At 38.7% G+C, this 25,686-nt stretch overlaps 2 protein-coding genes across 7 annotated transcripts in view; both read right to left on the bottom strand.

The window, feature by feature from the left end:
• Nucleotides 1–25,686, bottom strand: part of SLC9B2 (solute carrier family 9 member B2) — a 59,286-nt gene that overhangs the window by 13,643 nt on the left and 19,957 nt on the right. For all 6 annotated transcript variants that reach the window (XM_061164297.1, XM_061164294.1, XM_061164298.1 and 3 more), the window contains 6 exons: nucleotides 23,189–23,359; nucleotides 16,317–16,459; nucleotides 15,346–15,473; nucleotides 12,363–12,538; nucleotides 8,466–8,572; nucleotides 6,403–6,552 (listed from right to left, as the gene is read on the bottom strand). In XM_061164297.1, coding sequence (XP_061020280.1) covers nucleotides 6,403–6,552; nucleotides 8,466–8,572; nucleotides 12,363–12,538; nucleotides 15,346–15,473; nucleotides 16,317–16,459; nucleotides 23,189–23,359 — 875 coding nt within the window. The remainder of the gene's footprint in view (nucleotides 1–6,402; nucleotides 6,553–8,465; nucleotides 8,573–12,362; nucleotides 12,539–15,345; nucleotides 15,474–16,316; nucleotides 16,460–23,188; nucleotides 23,360–25,686) is intronic.
• On the bottom strand, nucleotides 13,904–14,961 carry LOC133071675 (eukaryotic translation initiation factor 4E type 2-like). Its single transcript, XM_061164301.1, is given in 1 exon segment — nucleotides 13,904–14,961. A coding segment is annotated over 1 exon segment (738 nt). The 5' UTR covers nucleotides 14,819–14,961; the 3' UTR covers nucleotides 13,904–14,080.

Genomic DNA, 25,686 nt, shown 5'->3' with positions numbered 1-25,686 from the left:
GCTGCATAGTGCAGTCAAAAAAAAAGATGAGCCAAAAGGAAAGAAGATTGTGTTGTCCATTAAAAGTTAAGGCCACTTTATACATCTCTATGTACCAATGGTAAGAATCTTCAAAAATATAAATCACTTTCAAGGATGGACAAAAAGGAGAAAGTTAAGAGAAATGAAAGTTTCATCTTGGGTTAAATGTCTATTTAAGCGGATACTTCTCTTAGAAGAACAATTCAATATTCAGAACACCCAAAATAAAACAGAAAACAACCCCCCATAACTATAAAGGTCATCTAGAAGCACTGAATTTGAAAATAAATGAAAAAAAATAGATGACAGAGGCTTAAAAAAGGTGAGTGCACTTGAATAAAATACAACCGACGGCAAGATGAATGATTAAATGGAAAACCAAGAGGAAAGTAAGAAATAACATCAGAAATTATAGGCACAAATGAATTTTATAAATGCTTTAGATTTTCAAAGTTTAACTCAACTACATTATTGCTATAGTGCTATTGAGTTTACAAATGCTTCATTTCCATTTCCCCATAAAATAGCCACAATTCTTTAGATGTTGTTATTAGTTTCTTCATATTATAGTTGGAAAAATCGAGTATTAGAGAATATAGGTGAACTTTGGGGGATTATACAGCTCAAGAGTCATAGAACCAGGATTGGAATCCAGGTCTCTGCAAACTACATTTTGTGTTCCTTTTATAATGCTGTGTTGCTCTGGAGAGTGCCTGCCACATAACTGATTCAGTGAAGATTCGTTTTCCTTTCTTTAGGGAAATAGTTTGGCGTATTCAAATAGTGTGTTCTCATCCTCACTCTGCCACTTACTGGCTTTGTGATGTTAGGCACTGTATCCAGTATTTCTAAGCCTTCGTGTCCTCATTTGTAAAATGGTCTGATATCTACTTTTCAAGGTTATAGTAGAGAATAAATGTATGTAAAACTTCACTTGGAAAGAAATCTTTAAGGAAAAAAAAAAAAAACTTTGGAGGAAAGGTCCTAGCAAGAGATTCATAGATCTGATCACATGAAAGTATATCTTTGTGTTAAAAAATGAACAATATAAAAAGGCACAAAAAGCTAACTTCATATATATAAATATGTGTATATGTGTATATATATATCTTATAGGTCAATAATCAATGCATTAAACTTTAGAAGATAATGCATAAAAGACCTAGCAAAGAAAAATAAAAAATACAAGGGGCAAAGTATATGAAGAAATATGCTTTTGAACTGTGATGTTGGAGAAGACTCTTGAGAGTCCCTTGGACCACAAGGAGATCAAACCAGTCAATCCTAAAAAGGAAATCAATCCTGAATATTAATTGGAAGGACTGATGCTGAAGCTCCAATACTTTGGCACCTGATGCAAAGAGCCAACTTATTAGAAAAGACCATGACGCTGGGAAAGATTGAAGGCAGGAGAAGGGGATGACAGAAGACGAGATGGTTGGATGGTATAACTGATTCAATGGACATGAATTTAAGCAAGGTCCAGGAGTTGGTGAAGGACAGGGAAGCCTGGCATGCTGCAGTCCACACGGTTGCAAAGAGTCGGACCTGACTGAGTGACTGAACAATAACAAGTTAATCAAAGAAACATAAAATAAAACAAGATACCACTTTTTACCCCTCAGCATGGCTAAAGGTTAAAAACAATAATCTTCTAAGCCAGTGGCTCATAAAATGTGGGGCTTCCCTAGTAACTCAGTTGGCAAAGAATCTGCCTGCAATACAGGAGACCTCTGTTTGATTCCTGGGTTGGGAAGATCTGATGGAGAAGGGATAGGCTACCCACTCCAGCATTCTTGCGGCTTCCCTTGTGGCTCAACTGGTAAAGAATCCACCTGCAATGCAGGAGACCTGGGTTTGATCCCTGGGTTGGGAAGATCCCCTGGAGAAGGGAAAGGCCTCCCACTCCAGTATTCTGGCCTGGAGAATTCCATGGACTGTATAGTCCATGGGGTTACAAAGAGTTGGACACGACTGAGTGAAATGTGGTCCTATTTGTGGTCACATTCACAAAATGTGGTCCCAGATTAGCACCATCAGTATCACCTGGAGACTTATTAGAAGTCAAATTCTAAAGCCTCACTGTAACTAAGTCAGAGATTTGGGGGGTGGGGCCCAGAAATCTAACCCAGGAAGACTTCCAGGTGATTCTGATGCATGCTTAAGTCTGTGAAACTATTATAAGCTGATGAGGGTGTAATGATAAACGGGCCTCATATATTAGCAGTGGAAGAGTAAGCATACTCTTTTTACCATACTCTGGAAAGCTTTTTGGTAATGTGTGTCAAAAATCCTCAACACGTTCATATTATTTGACCCCCAAATTTCACTGTTAGGAATCTGCACTAAGGAAATGATCAGAAACAGAATTCTAGCATAATTAAAAATAGCAGAGATGGGAAATAACCTAAATATTTAACTGTAAGGAAATGGTTTCAGAAAAATTATGGGACATCTTTACATGTGTGTGTATGAGTGAGTATGTGCACTGTGGTTTGTGTGTGTGTGTGTATAAAGGGATGGATATACATAGGAGAGTAAACAGAGGTATATATGAAAAACAAGGTACCTAGTACTTTTGCTGGGTTGTGGATTAACATTGACTTTATGTAAGCCTGGTGACTGCACCAGGCTGCAGGCAATTCAGGCAATGCTATGACACATGCACTCAAACAGATGCGCCGTTGTGGTTTATAACAATCTTTTCTATATAACCCACATTATATTTTGGAAAATAGTGTAACTGACACTCAGCAAAATCTGCCTTTCCCTCTTGGTCTTCTGTGCCCATAGCTAGTGGTCACTTAGAGTAGGGATTGGTGTTCCCCTTGATTTCCCTGCTGCTAAAACTATTGCTCTATTCCAAATGATGTGGCTCTTTGTTTTTCAAAATCCTATTACTTATGAAGTGAGAGATTTAATTTTAAATTACAAAGTTTAGAAGTATGCTTTTAATATATTTGATATGTGTCTCAATTTGACTCAGATAGGTATCAAAATATAAAAATGTGCCCTGTGCAATGATGCTGTAGTTGTATGATCGGGCTAGTACAAGTGTTCTGGAGTCAAACCTGAGCTTAAATACCGGTGCCACTTTTAAATTTTGTGACCTTGACAGTTTTTTTTAAGTTCTTCTGATTTACAATATCTATAAAATTGAAATGGTAATACTTTTTCAGTTTCTTTTGTGAAAATAAGTGACAATAATAGTCATTAGTTCCTTTCCCTCTTTTTACCAATGACAGTTTAATATAATGAGTTGGTTTGAAAAATTTTGAAGAGGTGACAATAGAAAGCATTTTCCTGTAAAATTCAATGTGAAGAAACTTACTATAAGCATATTTGAAAATCTTCCTATTGAATAAAGGTAAGGAAATAAACTAAAATATTTCAGTAGTTTATAGCACTCTTGGCTTTAGGAAGAGAAATTGTAAACGATTTTTTTTTTCCTTTGCTTTCTGACTTTAATGTGTTATTTCCCAAAATGAACACTTTCACACTCAGAAATAAAATATTATTTTATATATAAACATTATAGTAAAATTAAATTATATATTTAAAATATTAAATTTTAATATAAAAAAGTTTTGTAATTTAGTATGAAATAGTAGTTTCATACTCAGAAATAAAATTATTCTCTTTACTAATTTCTTTTTTAATGCTGAGTAAAGGTTACCATTAAGAAGTTAAGGTGATGTTTGACAGAAAACAACAAAATTCTGTAAAGCAATTATACTTCAATTAAAAAATAAATAAATTAAAAATTAAAAAAGAAGTTAAGGGACAGAGTCCAGTCTCAGTCACTATTTGGCTGCAACTCACAAGCAACTCCAAGTAAGAATGACCCAGCTGAACCTGTGGTGTTGGAGAAGACTCTTGAAAGTCCCTTGGACTGCGAAGCGATCCAACCAGTCCATTCTAAAGGAAATTGGTCCTGAAGATTCATTGGAAGGACTGATGCTGAAGCTGAAACTCCATTACTTGGCCATCTGATGTGAAGAACTGACTCATTGGAAAAGACCCTGATGCTGGGAAAAATTGAAAGCGGGAGGAGAAGGGGACGACAGAGGATGAGATGGTTGGATGGCATCACCGACTTGGACATGAGTTTGAGCAAGCTCCGAGAGTTGAATATGGACAGGGAAGCCTGGAGTACTGCAGTCCATGGGGTGGCAAAGAGTCAGATATGACTGAGCGACTGAACTGAACTGACATATATCTAATTTCTTCATTAAACTGAATAGCATATGATCCTGTCAAGGTTAAATCTACAAAAATGTATCTTAAAATAAATAAATGGCAATCATCTAATTTCCATAATACATATTAATAAAATGAATAACTGTATACTTCTGGCTGGAGTTTATGGTGGCTCAGATGGAAAAGCATCTGCCTGCAATGCAGGAGACCTGGGTTAGATCCCTGGGTCGGGAAGATCCCCTGGAGAAGGGAATGGCACTCAAGTATTCTTGCCTGGAGAATCCCATGGACAGAGGAAGCTGGTGGGCTACAATCCATGGGGCTGCAGAGAGTCAGACATGACCGAGTGACTGACACTTTCACTTTCATACTCATCACTGATTCACCTTGTTGTGCAGCAGAAACTAATAAACCACTGTAAAGCAATTATCCTCCAATTTGTAAAAAAAGTTCTACCAAAGGACTAAAAAAAGAAAACAAATAATGATCTTGAAAATGGGGAAAAAAACCAAAGTAATCTTTTTTTTTAACCTTTTGCTTGTGCTGCACAGTATGTGGGATCTAGTGTCCTGACCGGGGATAGAACCATCACCCCCTACATTGGCAGTGTGGAGTCTTAACCACTGGACCACGAGGGAGGTTCCCAAAACCATGTTACAAAAAACAGGCATAAACTTTTGAATACACTGGCTAGTGAATATATATGATCCCCAAAACCATGTTACAAAAAACAGGCATAAGCTTTTGAATACACTGGCTAGTGAATATATGAAAAGATGATTAGTTTCATTCATAAAGAAATACAATTGGATCAGCAATGAGGTACATTTCTCACCCATTATATTAGCACAGTATCTGATGACTGAAAACAGATCAGAGAAGCAGATTCCCTCATGTGCTATTGGTGAGAATGTACATTGGTACAGTCTTTTATTTTTTTCTATTTTTAATTTTTGGTACAGTCTTTTAAAGGGGCAAATTGATATTATCAAAGTATCAATGTGCAGTCTTTCAAAGGGCAATCCTATTTCTAGAAACCTATCCTATAAACTCAATAATATGCTATAATTTGTTAAATTTCTTCTCAATGAATATTTAAGACATTAGGATGTTACATCATAGTTTAATTGGAAGCATTCTTTTTCTTTCTTGATAGAAACAGTAAGACTGGATAGTGTCCCAGCATTTATGAAATATAGTATATGGAAGGGCATTTTATTGAAGCAATTTTTTTGCCTTAGAAAATGAGAAATGATCTAATGTCTCTTAGAGGGAGAGCAAATAAATAGAGTTTAGCACAACGATCCCTTAGAGAAGGAAATGGCAACTCACTCCAGTATTCTTGCCTGGGAAATCCCAGGACAGAGGAGCCTGGAGGGCTAGAGTCCATGAGGTTGCAATGAGTTGGACACGACTTAGCAACTAATACCACTGCTATAGCACAACTATATAATGTAATACTCTGCAGCACTTACATAGGATAAGGAAGGCAGCATGGAAATAGGACCAAGATATGTTTTAAGTAAGTATATGTGTTTTAAGTGAAGACATTAAGTTACAGTTCTGTATGTAAAGGGAAAAGTATGTGCATGTGTGAACTTAGGTACACGTTTACAAATGCACAGAAACTAGCTTTTATGACTAAGCAATTTCATTAATTTGACGGTAAGAACATATCTGGAAAGAAAAAATTAATTTGATCAGAAAGTAATTGTGAGTAGATGCGGGGAGCCGGCCTGCTCAAGGCCCAAAAAGGCCCTGGGAAAGGCCTTGAAAGAGGTCATTCCCTGTCCCGCCACCCCATGATAAAGTAGTAAAACATTTGCCGGGTCTCCTTTGTTCTTCCTTGAGAAAAACGTAGTAGTGACCTTCACTTAGTAGCTTATTTTGGGAATGCCAAAAACAAGATGTAAGCTTCTGCAATCACTTGAAACAAAGAACTGTATTGATGTGACAAACACCAGATGGCATTTTTTATGAATTATGTTTTCTGCCTGTACTGGTATAAAGGTAGCTGTTTTACTCAATAAACTCGCTGACTTGCCTAAAGAGCATTCAGCCCTCTCGACCCCATCCTTTACTTTCAGCCTTTTTTTCTCAGGCTTCCGTGTGGTTGCGGTCGGGACTTGTTCTCTTTGCCGGCTGGTCCCGGCAAGTAGAAGAACTTAAAGATGAATTCACCTTTGTGCTGGCCCATCTTCTGCCCGCAAGGAAAGCTGTGACCAGCGTGCACAGTCCTCCTGATCCAGGGAAACCAAAATACGTGCTGCTGAACACAGCCAGCACAGACAGCCCCAATACTAGGAATGCTCTCTTCCACACAAGTTTGTCCTAGAGGAGGAAAAAGGGCGGTTAGCTCAGTTATTTCATGCAACTGATTTCTAATTCTTGATTTTTCCATATTCAAGACAGTAGAAAATATATATGTCTGTGTCTAAGCACCTAAGTGTGTGACGTAATATTTACTTCCTTTTCCTTAGTAAAAGTAGAGTTAGCACATGTATAAATGTAGGTTCCTCTCCCAGGAATACCAGCTATCCTTCTCTGTAGTTGTCAAAGCAGAACTTCTCAGGGCTAAATGCAACAGCAGAAAAAAGCACATGGGCTTTGGGGACAGAGAGTCTGGGGTTAAAATTTTAGCTTTGGCACCACTGGTGTGTGTGACTGGCCACATTACTTAAACTCTCCAAGATTTTCTTCCTCTTTCCCAAATCAAATCCCAAATCACAGGGATTCTGTGAAGGCTAAAGATATGCCATCTTTGATTTTTAGGCTCGCCATTCACTCTTTAATTTGATGCTCTCTTGGTTTTTATTTCTAAATCTTTGAATATCAAGGAGCTTAAGAGACTGTAAAAGTGACAGTAGTTTTTTTGTTGTTGATTTTTAAAAGTCTTAGAAATGTGGACCCCTTCCCTTTCACTTTTCCCTGTTCGGCCTTTTAAGCTTCTTGATCACTTTAGAAGGCAGGCAGGCTTCTAGAAGTGCTTGACTTGGAGGCATGCAGGCTTTGGCGGTAGGTCACCTGGTTCTTTCCCAGCTCCATTGCTTTCTAGCTGTGTGACCTTGCTTAAGTCCCTCATCTTGAAGCCTCAATTTCCTCATCAGTAAAATGGGCATATTAATAGTACTCGTTTCATGAGTTATTGTATGGCGTGCCCTGGATCAGCCTTCACAACAGAACATTCGTGATGATGGAAATTTCTGTATCTGCATTGTCTGCAGTAGTGTTCTTTTTTTTTTAAACTATATTACTGGAGTATAATTGCTTTACAATGTTGGGTTAGCTTCTGCTGTACAAGAAAGTGAATCAGCTGTGTGTATACATATATCCCCAGCCTGTTCTATATCTGTGGTGGGCATGTGTAGCTAGTGGCTGCTCTATTGAATAAGTGGCACTTTATTATACATACCACATCACTTTATACACAGTAAGTAAGCTGTTATTTTCACTTTATTTTATTATTTAATTAGAAAATCCTACAATTTTCCTTTATTCATTCATAAAATCTTTTATAGACAGTTTCAAATGGAGTATTTTGGAGCACAGTTAAAAATTCAAACCAACATACATTCTAGTAATGATAGTTTTAATGTTCTTACTTAAAGTTCTAGTTTAGGGAAGTTTCTAATTCTATTCAAAATGCTCTGAAATCTCAAAATAATGCTAGTTCTTGTCAGGAAAAAAGACTTTTAATCTTTATCTGTTCCAAGAGACTTAGGAGAGTAAAGGAAACAAAATCTTTGCTACTAATAAGAAATCATGGTGTATAGTAAGGAACTCTGATATCTTTGGTGAGAAATATTGGACTATATTATGATGAGAGGTTTATTTGATAGTATTAGAATCTAAGGTATTTTGATATTAAAAAAGAGGCCCCCAAAGCCATTTCATATCTTAGTTTAGCTAAGTATCATGAATAATAATAAAATTAAGATTCAATAATAAAATTAAAAGCAATTTCAAAGATATTATGTATCATAGTATTTTAGAACTGATGTTCTTTGTTTTGCAGTAGAATTTGAAGCATACAGAATGTAAGTTGGAGAAAAAAATTCCAGGACTATCTTACAAACCTTACACATCTAAGCCTCAATGATACCACAATGATACCACAATGAGCAGAGTTAAAATAGTGAACCATTTTCTAAATCACATACTTGACATCATCTTTCAGCAGAGTGTTCTAGAATGCTTCTCTAATGACATTTTACAGCACAACGTGCTCACAGATTATTTCTTACCTGGTCACTGCTTGGAAAATACTGAATAAAAAATCCAAGAACCACCCCAGTCACCACACCAATGATCACCTCCAAAACGCCTTTGAGAACATTAAAAACTGTGGAGCCTTAAAAACACATAAAAAGAAAAACTTCACCCAGAATTCTAAATCAATAAACACACAGGGTTTAATCATTAACATAAAGCATATAATTACATACAACGAAAAATTTACAGATATTTCCTGCTCTCCACATTCTTCAAGTGTCTAATTAAATGGGCCTATACTAAGAAAAGTATGCATATTACTGGAGATAAATTTTAAAACAGGCATAAGCTATGAGTTGTGCACCTTTGTCTATGCTTACTTCAGTATAAATTTAATTTATTATTTACTAAGAAAATATGAAAGATAAAATTCATGAATCAGGGCTAATTTGTTCTATTGTATTATATACATAGGCTGTGAGTAGACAGATCTAGTATTTAAACTTCCATTTAAGAGCTTGATATTTTAATAATAAACACATTGATTTAAGTAGCTCTAATATGTATAGAATATAGTAACTTATAAAAATCATTAGTTAGTCATGTCTGACTCTTTGCGACCCCATGGATTGTAGGCTGCCAGGCTCCTCTATCTGTGGGATTTTCCAGGAAAAAATGCTAAAGTGGGTTGCCATTTCCTTCTCCAGGGGATCTTCCCTGGCCTAGCGATCTAACTGGGGTTTCCTACATTGCAGGCAGACCATCTGAGCCACCAGGGAAGGCCCCATGGTAACGTAAAAATCTGGCAATTAAAGTAAAACATCTTTTCTTACTACAATGAGTGGAGGGGACTTACCCCTTCTCAAATATTATTTCTAAGAGTAAATCTGAAAATAAATTATTTTTGAAATTGCTTTTTGAAGAGCCTTTGTTGCTTAGGCTCTTTGAAATAACATAATATAACAAAATAACTCTGTAAGTAAGGTAAGCTCTCTGTAAGGTAAGTAAACTATATTTTCCCCCATAGCAAACAGGGTTTAGGAAACTTTAAAAAAATCTTTGCTAGCACATTGTGCAGAAAATCATACTAAAACTGCTCAACATATAAAGCCCTTCTCACATACTGTCCTAAGGAAATGTGTACCAACTAGTTATGTGGTTTCTTGTTATTGTAGTTTCAGGTACAGAATATGCCACCCCAAAGTATGCAACTTTGGCATAAGGATTATTTTGAGCTGAAGGCAACTGGGAATAAACAGTTACAAGATAAGTTCTCTGCCTTCTCTCTATTTGCTTTTAAAAGCAGGACATGAATGTGTAAAGCTGGGCCTCTCGCCTCTCTATCAGGAAGGACAGAAGTTAACCACCAAGGCAACTGGGAACCCTAATCAGCCCAGGGACAGCACCAGAGGAATCTGCATAACAAACTGCTAAATCAGCCCTTATCTAACCATAGTTTGCTCATGTATTTGCCTTTTCACAATTTGTTGCCTCTAAAAGCTCAAAGTCCTTTTCCGTTATCTTGCATTTCTCTACAAAATTATTGTTGTTTGCTAAGACGCTATAGAAACCCCAATTGTAACCATCCCAAGCTACTCAGCCCCGTCTACTCCTGTGTGTAAGCATGATGCACAGGCTAATAAACTGCGTTTCTCTTGTTAATCTGTCTTTGGTCAGTCTGATTTACTGGGTCCCAGTCAATGAACCCAAGATCAGTAGAGGAGAAACATCTTTTCCTCCTCTACAGTTTCAATCATCTCTTATAAAAAAGAGACCAGTACTCTTGCCTGGAAAATCCCAAGGACAGAGGAGCCCAATAGGCTGCAGTCCATGGGGTCGCTAAGAGTCGGACCCGACTGAAAAAAAAACAAAAAAAACAAAAAAAACAAAAAAAAAAAAAAGAGAGAGAGAGAATTCCTTGGTGGTACAATGGTTAAAACTCTGCACTTTCTTTGCTAAGGGCCTGAGTTCAATACCTGGTCCAAGAACTAAGATTCCATAAGTCACATGGTACAGCCAAAACAACAAAACAAAACAAAACAAAAAAACTTAACCTCTGTATTGATTTTTATTTAGCTAGGACAGCTCTCTGTCAGGTAATGGTGTGACTGTCAAAGCATCTAGCTGGGATAGTAGCCCAAGTCTTGAGCTAATATGATAAATAATTTACTATGTATTTTCAATTTCCTATAAATGTGTAGCAAGGAGCCAATTAGTTTCAGTCTCTGATATAGTGTGTACATGCATGCTAAGTCACTTCAGTCATGTCTGACTCTTTATGATGCTATGGACTGGAGCCTGCCAGGCTCCTCTGTCCACGGGATTCTTTAAGCAAGAGTACTGGAATGGGTTGCCATGCCCTCCTCCAGGCTCTGATAAAGTAAGGTTGTTTAAAAAAAGACTTCTTATGTCCTGCCTCTAGTAATTCTGACTTAGTAAATCTCACAAGGCTTAGGATCCACGTTGTAAAGAGACTGCAGGCAGTTTCCATTCAAAAGGCCTAAGGACCACATTTAGTGCGGCGGGGCAGAGGGAACACAGCATTGCTGACTGCGAAGGTTCTTCAGGCTATCCACAGCCACCAGCCCTGCAGACCCTCCTCATTGCTCTCCCTGCCTGCTCTTTCCCATCCCCTGTGATTCTAATGCAAACTCTAAAGCCATGGTTTCCATTCCCAGAGGTTCTGATTTAATTGGCCTAAAGGTGGTACCTAACATGAGTATCTTAAAAAACTCCCCAGGTAATACTAGTGTGCAGCTGAGGCTGACAACCATTATTTTAAAGGTGTATATATCAGGAAAACAGTGAGAACATACGTCTGGATAGGTACAGCAGAATTAAAAGAGACAAAGTGTAGATCTGACTTAATAGGTAAGGGGGAATCCTTGTGTATATATATATATATATATTTTTTTGGCTGCACCACACAGCATGTGGGATTTTAGTTCCCCAACTAGAGATTGAACCCATACCTCCTGCATTGGAAGGGTGAAGTCTTAACCACTGGATCACCAGGGAAGTCCCCCTCATTGATTCTTGACCGGGAAGGTAACCTTATGAAAGCCATGTTTTGACAAGATCAATTTTCCCATGACATACGGCAGGGAGTGTATATATTTGACAACTTTGGGGCAACAGGAAGAGATGAAGTTCTAGTTAATCGGCAAAAATCATATGTAACCAAACCAAAAAAAAAAAACTACAGCAGGGTGGAGAGCCTGAAAATCCATGACCTTCTAAGAAGGTGTGTTCCTGTGAGATAATCTGAAGATAATTACAACTAAGCTACAACTACATTTTGCCAATAGTATGAAACCACAAATCTTATCTTATCTCCCAAACTTGGACATGGATTAAAAAATGAACTTAAATTTATGCTGCACCAAAGGAGAGTGAAAGTGTTAAATAATACTGGGGGAGAAAAAAAATGCCTTCTTTTTTTATTACTACTTAAAATATAATGTGTCCATATCAATATCAAACACTGAGTATTAAAAAGATACCCATTAAAATCATTTGCTGCTATTACCCATAAAATGTTAAAACTCTTCCTATTTTAGAAGAGTGCTGTTTCTCCCACTTGGCCTGCTCTCTGTCATTGAAAATCTCCTCATCCCTTGTGTGAGGTCTCCAAGACCCAACTTTTCCAGAGACTCCATGCAAAAGCTGTTCTAATCCTCTTTTAAACTCTGAAAATTTGAATCTCCCCTTACTGAACTTACCAGATTGCTTGAGCAGTTTCTGTCTAGATGGTGAAGAGAGTAAAGACAGGAAGCTACTGGTCCTGTCTTAGGTATGGAACTAACTCTCGGGAGGTGACTTTTTCTATTTTAAGTTGCCTCTATCAAGCAACTATGCCATGCTTATAACATCATAACCTATGTCTTTAGAGTACGAGAGAAAAGCACGTTGTGAATGGATTGGTGTACCTGTGGAGAAGGCCATGCCCAGGCAGGTGTTGAAGCCAGTGATGGCCAGAATGTCATCGAAGCTGCCAGCAGCCATGAGTAAGGTGGGGATGCCTTTATCGACACCATAGCCTCCTTCCTGCAAAAGGAGCATTGAAGGCACCACGACAGCTGGAGACACAGCACCTAAAACAAAACTAAGCAGGCAGTGCTTTAGGCATTTATGACAGTATCTTACTACTACTGCTGCTGTTATTAAAATTATAGTGACCACTACTCTTTTAGAGATTATACTTTAGAAAACTATAGCCTTTCAGACGGCAGCAAAGAACCAAACCAGAAATATACGCACACATACAAGTTCCACAGAATACTTTGTCAAAGTGTGGCTATGGGTGATCTATATTAGAATTACTTAGGTTGCCTAAAAATATATATTTATGAGTGTTATAAAAGACCTATTGGAGTTATGCCCCAGGAATCATTTTTTAAAAAAGAAAAACAAAAAATCATTCATGGTATGAGGTCTGAAAAACACAGACTTTTTGAATTGGAACTCACTAAAATTAGGCATTCTACTAGGACTTTGTATGTAAAATAAAACAATAGATTAGAAGGAGAAGGCTGTAATGACACTGACTGTGATACTCATCATGGGAGCAGTAGAAACAGTAGAAAAGCATTTTAGAGAGCTTACTGCATGCCAAACACTATTTTAAGCATTTTATATATATTAACCAAATTAATTCTCACAATAACTCCATGAAATACTTACAATAATTATCTTCATTTTTGCAAATGGGTAAATTGAGGCACAAAGAGATTAAATAACTTGCCAAAGAAGTTATTTGCGTAATGCAAAGTCACAGGGCTGGGATTTGAATCCAAGCCATGTAGCTCCAGGGTCGTAACCCTTAGAAGTAAGAATTTACTTCTTGTCTACTCACTAACACTAAATTACTAAGTACTTGCATATTTATTTACTTCTCATGGCTCTTAACCACATAATCAAAACAGTCTGGTGATGGAAGAAGGAGGAAAACAGTGCTGAGTGTTGATCACTGTTACTGTATCTTTTATTCTTTGTACAGACTCTCAGATGAGACCTGGCACATCTCTCACTAACAAGGAATCACACAGAGGTAAAAGATCATGATTTCTTCAGTAGTTTATTATAATCACTGCAAAAGTTAGACATCTTTGCTCTCTGCATGTGTGCTCAGTGTGTCTGACTCTTTGAAACTCCAAGGACTGTAGTCTGCTAGGCTCCTCTGTCCAAAGAATTTTCCCGGCAAGAATACTGGAGTGGGTTGCTGAATGTCCTTCTCCAGGGAATCTTCCCAATCCAGGGATCAAACCCACATCTTCTGCATCGACAGGTGGATTCTTCACCACTTGCGCCACTTGGGAAGCCCATAAAGTTAGACACACACTATTATTATATATACTATACTTTGGAGCTAATATTTAGATTATGCTAGAACATCAGCTGAAGAATTGATGCTTTTGAACTCTGCTGTTGGAGGAGACTTTTTTTTTTTTTTTTTAGTTTAGCACCATTTATTAAGTGATCTCAGCTGTTGTCATAGCTGCTGCATGTCAGCCTGTCCTTAAAACATAAAATGCTCTTCCAATTCCTCTTGTCTGGGACGGAAGGATCTTCCAGGTAGCACACCAACAGAACAAGAGACTCCGATGATGCTGGCTTCAATGATGGTGCCATCCAGAGAGGGAGAGGGTCATGGCACATTCAACCGCGGCTTCCAGAGGTTTTGAAAAAGGAGCCTTTGGGAGCCCAGCCTGCCTGGCATTTTGATGCTGTCGGTGTGGGTTTTGTATTCCATAATGGTGTTGGGAGGTAGGTTAAGCACTCGCCGAAGCGTATCCCGTGTGCGGGCCGTGGTGGCTTGATCGCTGGCAGTCTTATTCTATATAGAGATAATGTCCTCCTGAAAGCGGACAGAGACCACAGCCGCGCAGATCTCCTCCCCAACCATGAACTGTTCCCCCAGCATAGCCAAGATGAGACTCTCCCAGCAGCGGGATGCCAAGCCCTTCCGCAGTCGAATTATCCATTTTCCGCCATTTTTATTTGCATCATCCTCCCACATGGGTTTAATTCCTTCTTTGAAGAGATGGAAGTCGCTGTGGCCTGTCAGGTCCCCGGGACGCACCATGTGGCTGTAAAACCTCCAGAACTGCTCCACAGAGGCAAAGGTGCCAATCTGTTTGATATTCTGTTCATAGCTCTGTGAGCTGGTAGGACGGCCAGGGGTTCTCCTGGAGTACCAGAAAGTGTAGTCATACTGCAGGGGGTGCTCGGCCGGCCCAGGGACGACAGCCTTCCTCTTGCTGCCGCTCTGACTCTTGTCTCGTTCCGTTTTTCCCTTCTCACCATCTTTCTGTGTGCTGTTTTCTTCATTCTGATCATGGTCCCCACTGTCATCATCTTTCAATGCGTCGGACTTGTTGTTCATCCTCTCGCCACCACCGTCGCCACTGCCTCACGAAGTGACTCCAGAGGAGACTCCTGAGAGTCCCTTGGGCTGCAAGGAGATCCAGCCAGTCCATCCTGAAGGAGATCAGTCCTGGGTGTTCACTGGAAGGACCGATGCTGAAGCTGAAACTCCAATACTTTGGCCACCTGATGCGAAGAGCTGACTCATTTGAAAAGACCCCGATGCTGGGAAAGATTGAGGGCAGGAGGAGAAGGGGATGACAGAGGATGAGATGGTTGACTGGCATCACCGACTCAATGGACTTAAGTCTGAGTAAACTCTGGGAACTGGCAATGGACAGGGAGGCCTGGTGAGCTGCAGTCCATGGGGTCACAAAGAGTCGGACACAACTGAGTGACTGAACTGAATTGAACTGAAGAACATCAGTGATGTATTTTCTGATGTCCTCAAGAAAATGCTATTATGTATTCTCCTGTAAGGAATCAGTGAAAGCACTAAAATGTCTGTGCATATTTTTCATACAACAAAGAAAAATCATGAATTACCCCAGCATGAATCCCCATTGCCATGGTAAACCCATGAGGAAGTAGGCCAGGACAGCAGATGCACACGCCTCCACAAGACAAGGACCCAAGGATAACCTTACACAGACACCCTTCAACTTCTTCAGGGCCTGAAATATAAACACAGACATACTAAAACAATTCTCTAAAGACCTGCAGAGATTATGACCTTAATTGCTTTTGCAATTAATGTGTACTCAGATCATCACACATTTTCTGGGAATGTCCCGCTTAGAACATCCTGTGTTCTAAGTGTTTAGAGAAAGCTTATCTATTCCTCATAGCAGCCCTATGATACAGGTAATATCATTATGCCCATTTTGTAGATGTCCTCATGTAAAAAGGCACACGTTAAAGTGCTTTGCCTCAGATCACAACATCAGTGAGTTGTGAATCTAGGTTTGCACCCAAGCAGGCCACTTCCAGTGTCTGTGTTCATAATCCACACACTAGCTGATTTAATCCTCTCGGTTTAGCTTTATTTATAATCTGTGGTCTCCAAATGAGGCTTGGATGAAAACCTTTATCCCCCAAAATATTCATTCCCACAGTCAAAACATACATGTAAAAAGCATTAATAAAACCCATATTTGAGACTCATTCTATATACAAGGCAATTTCCTGAGCCAGTACTCAGCCCTAAAAACTTGTATGGGGCTTTGCCCACCAAAAATGACATCTCCTCGCTCACAAGCACCATTTATAACTACAGTCAATATCTCTGTCAGAGAAGTGGAGGATCATTATTCTTGGTGTTGTTGCCACACAGTAACTCCACTTTTCTCCAAGAAAGAATAGGCAACATCTTCTGGGGCCGTTCTGCATGGATTCTCTTCTCGTCCTGAGAATGTCACGCAGCATCCACCCCTATTCCCAAAGCTCAGTGATTCTAAATACTGGCAGAAGTGAAGGAACAAAATTCTAGTCAATAATTAGAAATCTGTACTTCGTACATTTGAATCAAGCCCAAGACCAGCGCGGACCAATATGACAGACAGGGCTATGCTTCTCAAAGCAGAGGACCACTTGTGCTTGATCTGTACGTTATCACTGATGACAGGGATGTTTCTGATGAGGAAGCCAGCAAGCAGCATGCCTAGAATGGAGAAGTCAACAATTCAGTTTTCAAACAAAGGCAGTAAGTTTTGGCATTTTAGCTATTAAAGAGACAACCCTATAATCCTAGGTAGGTAATATCAAGACTTTCTTTTTTGCTTATTCGTTAGGTGAAATTAGGTTAAACTTTTAATTTAAGAAGTTAATATAATCAATTAGAGGAGCTAATGTAAGGTTTTAATATGCAGATAAAAACAACTAATTAGAATAATTAACAATTCCTAAACTGAACCTGAAAGGGAGAAACAGGATGCAATATTTGGATAGAAAATGTGATCAAATTTTAAATGTAAAAAATTTTAATACAATGTCCAGTTTAGTCATCTCTTTGTGTGTAAAGAGCAAATAGCTTCTGAAATTATTGGCTATGTCAGATTACCAGAAATATCAATAAATACCTATATGGATTCTATTTTACCTTCACATAAGATAATTTAATTAAAAACACACAATCTGCTCTGCAAAGGCTTAGAGTGAGTTTTGAAGAAATATGACATGCTCTGTCATGTCAGGTGGTAACTCTTTTTTCACTTAGCCATTCAACATTCACCAAATGCCTTCAGTGTTTCAGATACTATAATAGGCATTAGAGATATAATAATGAACAAAAACTGGGTACTACACCTCAACAAGCTTTCAGCCTCTAGGGGAGCGAGACAAAGTGACAACTGAATTTTACAGAAGCATGAGGAGGCACTGTATGAGCTGAGATGGAAGGAGTGAGTCAGAAGGGTCCCAGAAAGATGAAGAGAGGTGAAGAGACTGAGGAGTTGAAAAGTCTCTGAAAGAGAAAGCAGTTTCTTCCAAGGTATGAAAAAGAAGTGTGACATTTGGGGAAGGGCAGGCAGCTGAGTGTGACTGAGTAGTGTGTGAGGGAATCCTGCCCTCAGTGATAACACCACATGTTGTACAAAGGGAAACACTTCTCCAGCAGATCCTGTGAGGCTTCTAGCCTCTGTTCTCCAGCACTGCCCTCATCTCACCATGCCCTTATAAGCACCACCTGTTAAATGACTGGACACATTTACGGGTGTTGGGATGTTTTGAATATAAGCTATGAGAACAGAAAAGAATCACTAGTGTACTTTTTTGTGACTTGCTCCAGAGGCAGAGAGGTAAAGAAGTACCCCTCCCAGGCATATTTCATTACTGACATTTCATCTGGAAGAAGGTCTCTAAGTTCTGAATTCTGCAGTCACGGTCTTTCTAGAATTTGTGAAAGTAATAACTGGCCCACAATAACTACCTTTAAAAGAATAATTATAAGAATAATACATGCCTATGGTAAAATTTAAAATTACTGACAAGGATAAAGTGACAAGTATATGCCCCACCTCAATTGCAACTTTTGATCTTCATTCTTCAAAGGTTTGTTTCCACAGTTAAGGATTTTCTGTCCACTTTCAGAAAGTTTCAATACCTATTTAAGCATGCCTGTGTGTGTGTGTGTATGTGTGTGTGTGTGCATGCACTGGACACAAATAAAAGCACATTTATATACCACTGTATAATTTCTTCCTCATTTAACAATATATCCTGGACATATTTCCACTGAGGTATGTGTGTTTGCCTTATTTTTTAATAGTTGCAAAAGAATCCCATTGGAAGTACCATAATTTTGGGACCAATTAATGAACTTAAAAGATTTTTCATTACAAACATTGCCGAAATGAGCACAGTTCAGACATCAAGTGTTTATTAAGGGCCAAACCTTTATGATACCCTGATAATACAGATATGAGCTAGACCAACATGGTCCTTGTCCACATGGAGCTTACATATTTGTAGGCTTGTATAAGTATATCCACAGGATAATTTCTAGCAGTGGAAATATTAACCCCTAGGGTACAGGCATATTTCATATTTATGGATGCTGATGAATTATCAAGTCCAAAATATTGCACTAACCATAGATGTCATTAGTATGCCAGTCGTTCCTTACTGAAACTTAAAATGTGGCTCTAAATCAGCCATAAATTATTATAGCGTGTAACTACCTGAAATCAAAAAGAACAATAATCTAATATGTTATGAGGCTTTCTTGGAGTTTTAAGGTAGAAGGGAGCATTTTTTGTTCCCCGAATCAAAGCGACAATTTCCCTGGGACTCAGTTTCCTTTGCCAGTGGCCGGGTTGCTGGGGCCACCTGACAGGGACTTGGCTGGTGTCCTCTTCTTGCCTTTAAGCCCACGTGGGCCGCTCCCTTGGTTGGGGAAGAAAGAACACCTTCTTTGATGGAGGACTGTTATTCTTTTTTTCTTAATTTGCATTATGGAAATTTTTTTTTCAATAATAATTTGCTTCCAAAAAGCCTGGAGGTAGATGAAATAAGATTGGCCATGAATTGATAACTCTTGCATATTTAAAAATATTTCCATTTAAGAGTAAAAAAGAATAATACTCCTCTATTAAGAAAGGTGTTCTTTCCTCCACAACCAATGGAGAGGCCCAAGTGGGCTTACAGGCGAGAAGAAGAACATTCAAATAAAAATCACCAGTGCAGACCACTGGCAAAGGAAAGTGGTCCATGGAAATTGCATTCACGTTCATTTTGGAAACAAAAAATGCACCTTCATCCTCCATTGCCAGCCATTATTTCTTCTTCTTTAAGTCTTTAAAAAAATATTTATTTATGTATTTATTTTGGTCATGCTAGGTATTAGTTGCAGCACACAGGATCTTTAGTTGCAGTGTGTTGGATCTAGTTCCCTGACTAGGGATTAAACCTGAGCCCCTGAATTGGGAACATGGAGTCTTAGACACTGGACCACCAGGGAAGTCCCTCTAGCAATTATTTCAATGAGTTTTTGAAAATATAGAACAGGCAATTATCACACACATTCTGTCGTAACAAGCCTTTATGAATTCAGATAATGTTCCAGTTTCAGATCCCGGCCCTATTACAATAGTGATTTGAGTGGCACTTAGTGGTAAAGAATCCACCTGGGAGGCAGAATATGCAGGAGATGTTGGTTAGATCCCTGGGCCGGGAAGATCCCCTGGAGGAGGAAATGGCAAGCCATTCTAGTATTCTTGCCTGGAGAATCCCATGGACAGAGGAGCCTTTGCAGGTAACAGTTTATAGGATTGCAGAGTTGGACACGACTGAATTGACTGAGCAAACACTACTACAATAAGAACTGGTAAACTTTCTTCTGTCACAAGTATTAACACTGCAAAAAGGGATGGTAAGATACATCAGATATGTGACCTTCGAGAATACTTTCAGTTACCCCCGGAGATTTCATGTGATCTCAAGGCCCAAGGATGTACCACTTGGGTACCTGGTATATTCTGTTGTAACAACAGGCATAGAATGGGGAAAAAAGATGAAGTAAAGCACTTTTTCATGGATTCTGGAACAGCAGTCTCAACTTAGGTTGCATATTAGAATCACTTGGGGAGCTTTTAAAAATTCTGATGCCCAGGGCATACAGCACATCAATTAATTCAGAATCTCTGGGCACCAGCTTTTAAAAAAACTTCCTGAAATGATTCCTATGTGCAACCAGGTTTGAAAACTTATGATTATTAGACTATTTGAAAACTTAAGATAATTTATTGGGCTTCCCTGGTGGCTCAGATGGTAAAGAATCCGCTTGCAAGGCAGGAGACCTAGGTTTGATCCCTGGGTCAGCAAGATCCCCTGGAGGAGGAAATGGCAACCCACTCCAAAATTCTTGCCTGGAGAATTCCATGGACAGAGGATCCTGGCTGGCTACAGTCCACGGGGTCACAAAAGAGTCGGACACAACTGAAGCAACTAACTCTCTCTCTCTAAAACAACTTATTAGAAATGCAAAATCTCAGGTTCCATCCTCAGATCTACAGATTTTTCTGTGATAAAGTTTGAAAAACATTGATTTAGATATATGAGTCAGCAAACACTTTCTGCCAAGGGGCAGATCAGATAAGAAACATCTTAGATTTTGTGGGCCACAGGGTCTCTTTCACAACTTCACAACTTTGCACTGTGATGTGAAAACAGCCACAGACATATGCAGAGGAATGAGCATGGGTGCATTCCAATAATATCTTATTTACAAAAGAGATGGATTGCCAACCTTTTATCATAGCATACAGGCATATCCAGGGCTTCTCTCATAGCTCGGTTGGTAAGAATCCGCCTGCAATGCAGGAGACCCCAGTTTGATTCCTGGGTCGGGAAGATCCCCTGGAGAAGGGATAGGCTACCCACTCTAGTTTTCCTGGACTTCCCTTGTGGCTCAGCTGGCAAAGAATCCACCTGCAATGTGGGAGATCTGGGTTTGATCCCTGGGTTGGGAAGATCCCCTGGAGAAGGAAAAGGCTACCTACTCCATCCAATATACTGGCCTGGAGAATTCATGGACTATATAGTCCATGGGGTTGCAAAGAGTCGGGCATGACTGAGCGACTTTCACTTTCACTTCACAGGCATATCTAGAAACAACTCATTTTAACAACAATGCCATTAATAAACTTCAGAGAACAAAAAGCACTCATGATAAATAATATTAATTAAGCAAAAAAACAAAAGCAAAAACTCTGTAGTTTTACCTAAAATTGAAAAATATATTAAGAAATAGTGCATGATAACTCCAGCTTCCCTGGTGGCTCAGTGGTAAAGAATCTGCCTGCTGGTGAAGGAGACATGCTGGGAAGATCCCACCTGCCTCAGAGCAGCTAAGCCTGGGTGTCACAATTACTGAGCCTGTGTTCTAGAGCCCAGGATCCGCAACTCAACTACTGATGTCTGGGTGCCCTAGAGCCCATGCTTCGCAACATAAGACGCCACCACAACGACAAGCCCAGGCACCACAACCCTGCTTGTTGCAACTAGAGAAAAGCCTGAGCAGCGACAAAGGCCTAGCACAGCCAAAAATAAAATAAAGAATAAATAAAAATTTTAAAAGATGTAAATAACTCTAGTTCTTTTTACATTTAGCTTCAACTGCTGACCACAGAGGGGCTTCCCAGGTGGCACTAGTGGTAAAGAATCTACCTGCGATGTAGGAGATGCAGGAGACCTGGGTTTGATCCCTGGGTCAGGAAGATCCCCTGGAGGAGGAAATGGTAACCCGCTCCAGTATTCTTGCCTGGGAAATCCCATGGACAGAGGAGCCTGGTGGGCTACAGTCCATGGGGTCACAAACTGTCAGACATGACTAAAGTGCTGCCGCTAACCACAAATTCAAAAGCAAATATATTCATTGTCCTCGCTAACATAAGATAACAGAAAACAATTTAACTCAGGAAATGTGTGCAAATACATCTGTATGTGTAAAAGGTATGCAATTTTAAAATAAAAGTGATTTATGTATGTTAGAAAAGGACACAAAATCTCTTTTGTGGTAGAATGAAAGTAGTAAACTAAAATTTTATAACATAGAATTTTTAGAAGAAACATTAAAGACACAATGTCCAGTGTTAAGACTAATTTTCATGTGTATCATGTTTGGAAAGTTGGGACACCCAATAATATGCTGGTAAATGCTTAATAAATAGGTCTCCAAAGACATGTGTGTATTTATATGTATATATTTACATATTTGTTATAAATTTTACTGATATACAGGATGTGTAGAATATAGTTTATAAATATACAACAATCATCACTGTGTCTGACTCTTTGTGACCCCATGGACTGTAGCCCACCAGGCTCCTCTGTCCACGGAATTCTCCAGGCAAGAATACTGGAGTGGGTTGCTGTGCCCTCCTCCAAGGGATCTTCCCAACCCAGGGATTGAACTCAGGTCTCTTGCACTTCAGGCAGATTCTTTACCAATTGAGCTACCCAGGAAGCCCCAAATTCTATGTAGCCAATTGATTTTCACAGAATGCTCTAATTATTTTTCATTGTTGAACTCCATATTCATAACCAACTATGGTTGCAGTTCAACCATGAATTGACAAAATCACATTACAAATAAATGCTGATTTAGCAAAGACGTCGCTTATATCACTTATGAGTGAGTATAGTGTCATCAGGAATATTGGTTGATAGTTTTGTTTATGTTAATGAATAAGATGAAAATGAAACAATGAAAATGCATGTTGGAACATCACTCATTTATCAATGATGTGAATGATTAATAATATATTAAGTCCTAATTTCTAGCACTTGCTGATTTCTGTTGTACAGATACTTCCACCATGGCTGATGTTAAGCTACCAACAGAGTGTCAAAGAATGTGGGTTTAGGAAGACAGTGACAGGCACACCATTATATATTATTTCCATAATCTCAAGAGCATAGATAAGAGGAATATTTAGTAAAATAATTAGGAAATGATCTGTTTTGAGTATTTATTGCTCTTGTTTTTATTGTAAGTTATTTCATTTTTATATATATTTTATATATTTATATATATATTTTATACATTACATATAACTTAATTTTTTAAAATTGCTGTTTAGGGAATTCCCTGGCAATCCAGTGGTTAAGGACTCAGCGTTTTCACTTCTGGGGTCTGGTTCAATCTCTGGTTGGAAAATTAAGATCCCACAAATGGCATGGCCAAAAAATAAACAAAATAAATCAATAAAAATCTATTTTAAAATCTACTTAACAACCTGCTCACTGATCTTAAAATTTAACAACTGGCTTTTGTTTTGGTTCTAGTACAGCAAATACAAAAATATTTTATATCTATCTCCCAGAGCTTTCCAAGCTACTGTTTTTAAAATATGATTTACTCTGAAGAAAACAGGACGTGTTTAGCACTTACCCAGAAGAGGAGGCAGTGGAGGTAATGTAGGTAACTTAATGAGTCCGAAAAGTTTACCTCCAATGATGGCACAATAGAACAGCATTATAATTCCAAACAAGTTTCCTCCAGGAAGACATTCAGTGCCGGTAATTGACCAAACCACCGCCCACAGAAGAACCACCATGGTAACTGAAATAAACCAGGAAAACTAGTTTCTACCAATGAGTTGTCATCTCCAGGTTTTAATATAATCCAATCATAAGAAAATGAATACATAATACAAATATTTATAACCACATGTAAGTTTTAAAGAACATCAGTAAAATAAACAACGGGGCAATTATCAACTGTCTTAAAAAGCAGGATATTACCAGTGACTCTGAATCTACCTATGCACCCTTCTTAATCCTATCACCCACTTCCTTTCACACTGTAAGAAGAAACTACTATTTTGGATTTTTTACAGTTCCCTTATTTTTTCTTGTAATTTTACCATCAATATTCACTAGTAATAAAAAAAGAGAAACAGTTGCTATCTTTATCCTCTTCACGGAACATGAGAACACCCGAACAATCATACTCCAGTATTTTCGTATTCTAGTTCTGCTTTGAATTAAACTTTATTGTTTAATTATTGCTTCTTTTCTATAGTCAATGTCTGTTTAGAATTACCCACATACTTACCTTTTTTTGATCATCATTCATTATGGCATCTCAAACCTTTCATCTGGACAATTATTTTGCTGCCTGAAGTATTTCCTTTTGGAGAGGCATGTCTATTAGAAAGTGAGATATGTTTCCCTGTTTGAAAACACTGTGTTCTACAAAATTGAACTTTGAAAACAGAAAGGCTCACAGGAAAAAGAGTAGGGCAGACCATTCACAACTCAAAGCTTGTGACCAAAGCACTAACAAAAACAACAATCCTAATAAAAGTGCCAGCACAGTTATATCTCCACTAATATTTGTATCCCCCGTAGTCAACCTCTTCGTTGCAGACTTAGACCCTGGAACCAGGGAATTTCTGGGCTGTTCAGAGGTTAGGCCTTGGCACTTCCACTGCAGTGTCCTGGGTTTGATCCCTAGTTGGTGAACTAAAATTCCACAAGCCGTGTGGCTTGGCCAAAACAAAAAAAAAACCCCCAAAACCCGACAACTGAAACCCTGGAATCACAGTATTTCAGATGTAGAATCTTGAAAGCATTTGCTCTAGATAGAGAGCAGTTCCACCAAAATCTGACCCAGACTGTAGTCTTTTCCATTAATCAAATGGTTTGTTGTTGTTAATTTTTTTAACTGTTGACAAATTCTTCATCGACTTGTGGTCTCATTAGATACCTTAACATCGTGGCAAGTTTAAGTGTTTGAGTCCCTAAGAGAACAGCCAACTGCCTGAAAAGAAGGAACTTACACAGGATGTTCAGCTTTTTAAAATGTTTTATCTTTAAAGTTAGTAAAGCTTTATAATTGTAATACCTGATCTTTCACTTCATACTTAATCTGCCATTGCTCGATCATGTTAAATACTAATATGCCAGGAAAAATTATATACAAGAATGCAAACTCCATATTACAGCAACACAATTACCTATTTGCCATTGTATATAAACTAATTCAGAGATCAAATTGCCAACATCCATTGGGTCACTGAGAAAGCAAGAGAGTTCCAGAAAAACATCTACTTCTGCTTTATTGACTATGCCAAAGCCTTTAACTGTGTGGATCACAACAAACTCTGGAAAATTCTTAAAGAGATGGGAATACCAGGCCAACTTATCTGCCTCCTGAGAAATGTATATGCAGGTCAAGAAGCAACAGTTAGAATTGGACATGGAACAGGAGACTGGTTTCAAATCGGGAAAGGAGTATGTCAAGGCTATATATTGCCACCCTGCTTATTTAACTTATATGCAGAGTACATCATGAGAAATGCTGGGCTGGAGGAAGCACAAGCTGGAATCAAGATTGCCAGGAGAAATATCAATAACCTCAGATATGCAGATGATACCATCCTTATGTCAGAAAGTGAAGAACTAAAGAGCCTCTTGATGAAAGTGAAAGTGAAAGAGGAGAGTGAAAAAGTTAGGTTAAAACTCAATATTCAGAAAACTAAGACCATGGCATCTGGTCCCATCACTTCTGGCAAACAGAGGGGGAAACAATGGGAACAGCGACAGACTTACTTTTTTGGGCTCCAAAATCACTGCAGATGGCGACTGCAGTCATGAAATTAAGACGCTTGCTCCTTGGGAGAAAACTTACGACCAATCTAGACAGCATATTAAAAAGCAGAGACATTACCAACAAAGGTCTGATTAGTCAAAGCTATGGTTTTTCCAGTAGTCATGTGAGAGTTGGACTGTAAAGAAAGCCAAGTGCCGAAGAATTGATGCTTTTGAACTGTGGTGTTGGAGAAGGCTCTTGAGAGTCCCTTTGACTGCAAGGAGATCCAACCAGTCCATCCTAAAGGAAGTTGGTCCTGAATATTCATTGGAAGGACTGATGCTGAAGCTGAA

The sequence above is a fragment of the Dama dama genome, chromosome 17 (genome assembly GCF_033118175.1).
Source record: "Dama dama isolate Ldn47 chromosome 17, ASM3311817v1, whole genome shotgun sequence".
Lineage (NCBI taxonomy): Eukaryota > Metazoa > Chordata > Mammalia > Artiodactyla > Cervidae > Dama > Dama dama.
Note: the sequence above shows the minus strand (reverse complement) of the source record. Positions and strands in the feature narration are given on the sequence as shown.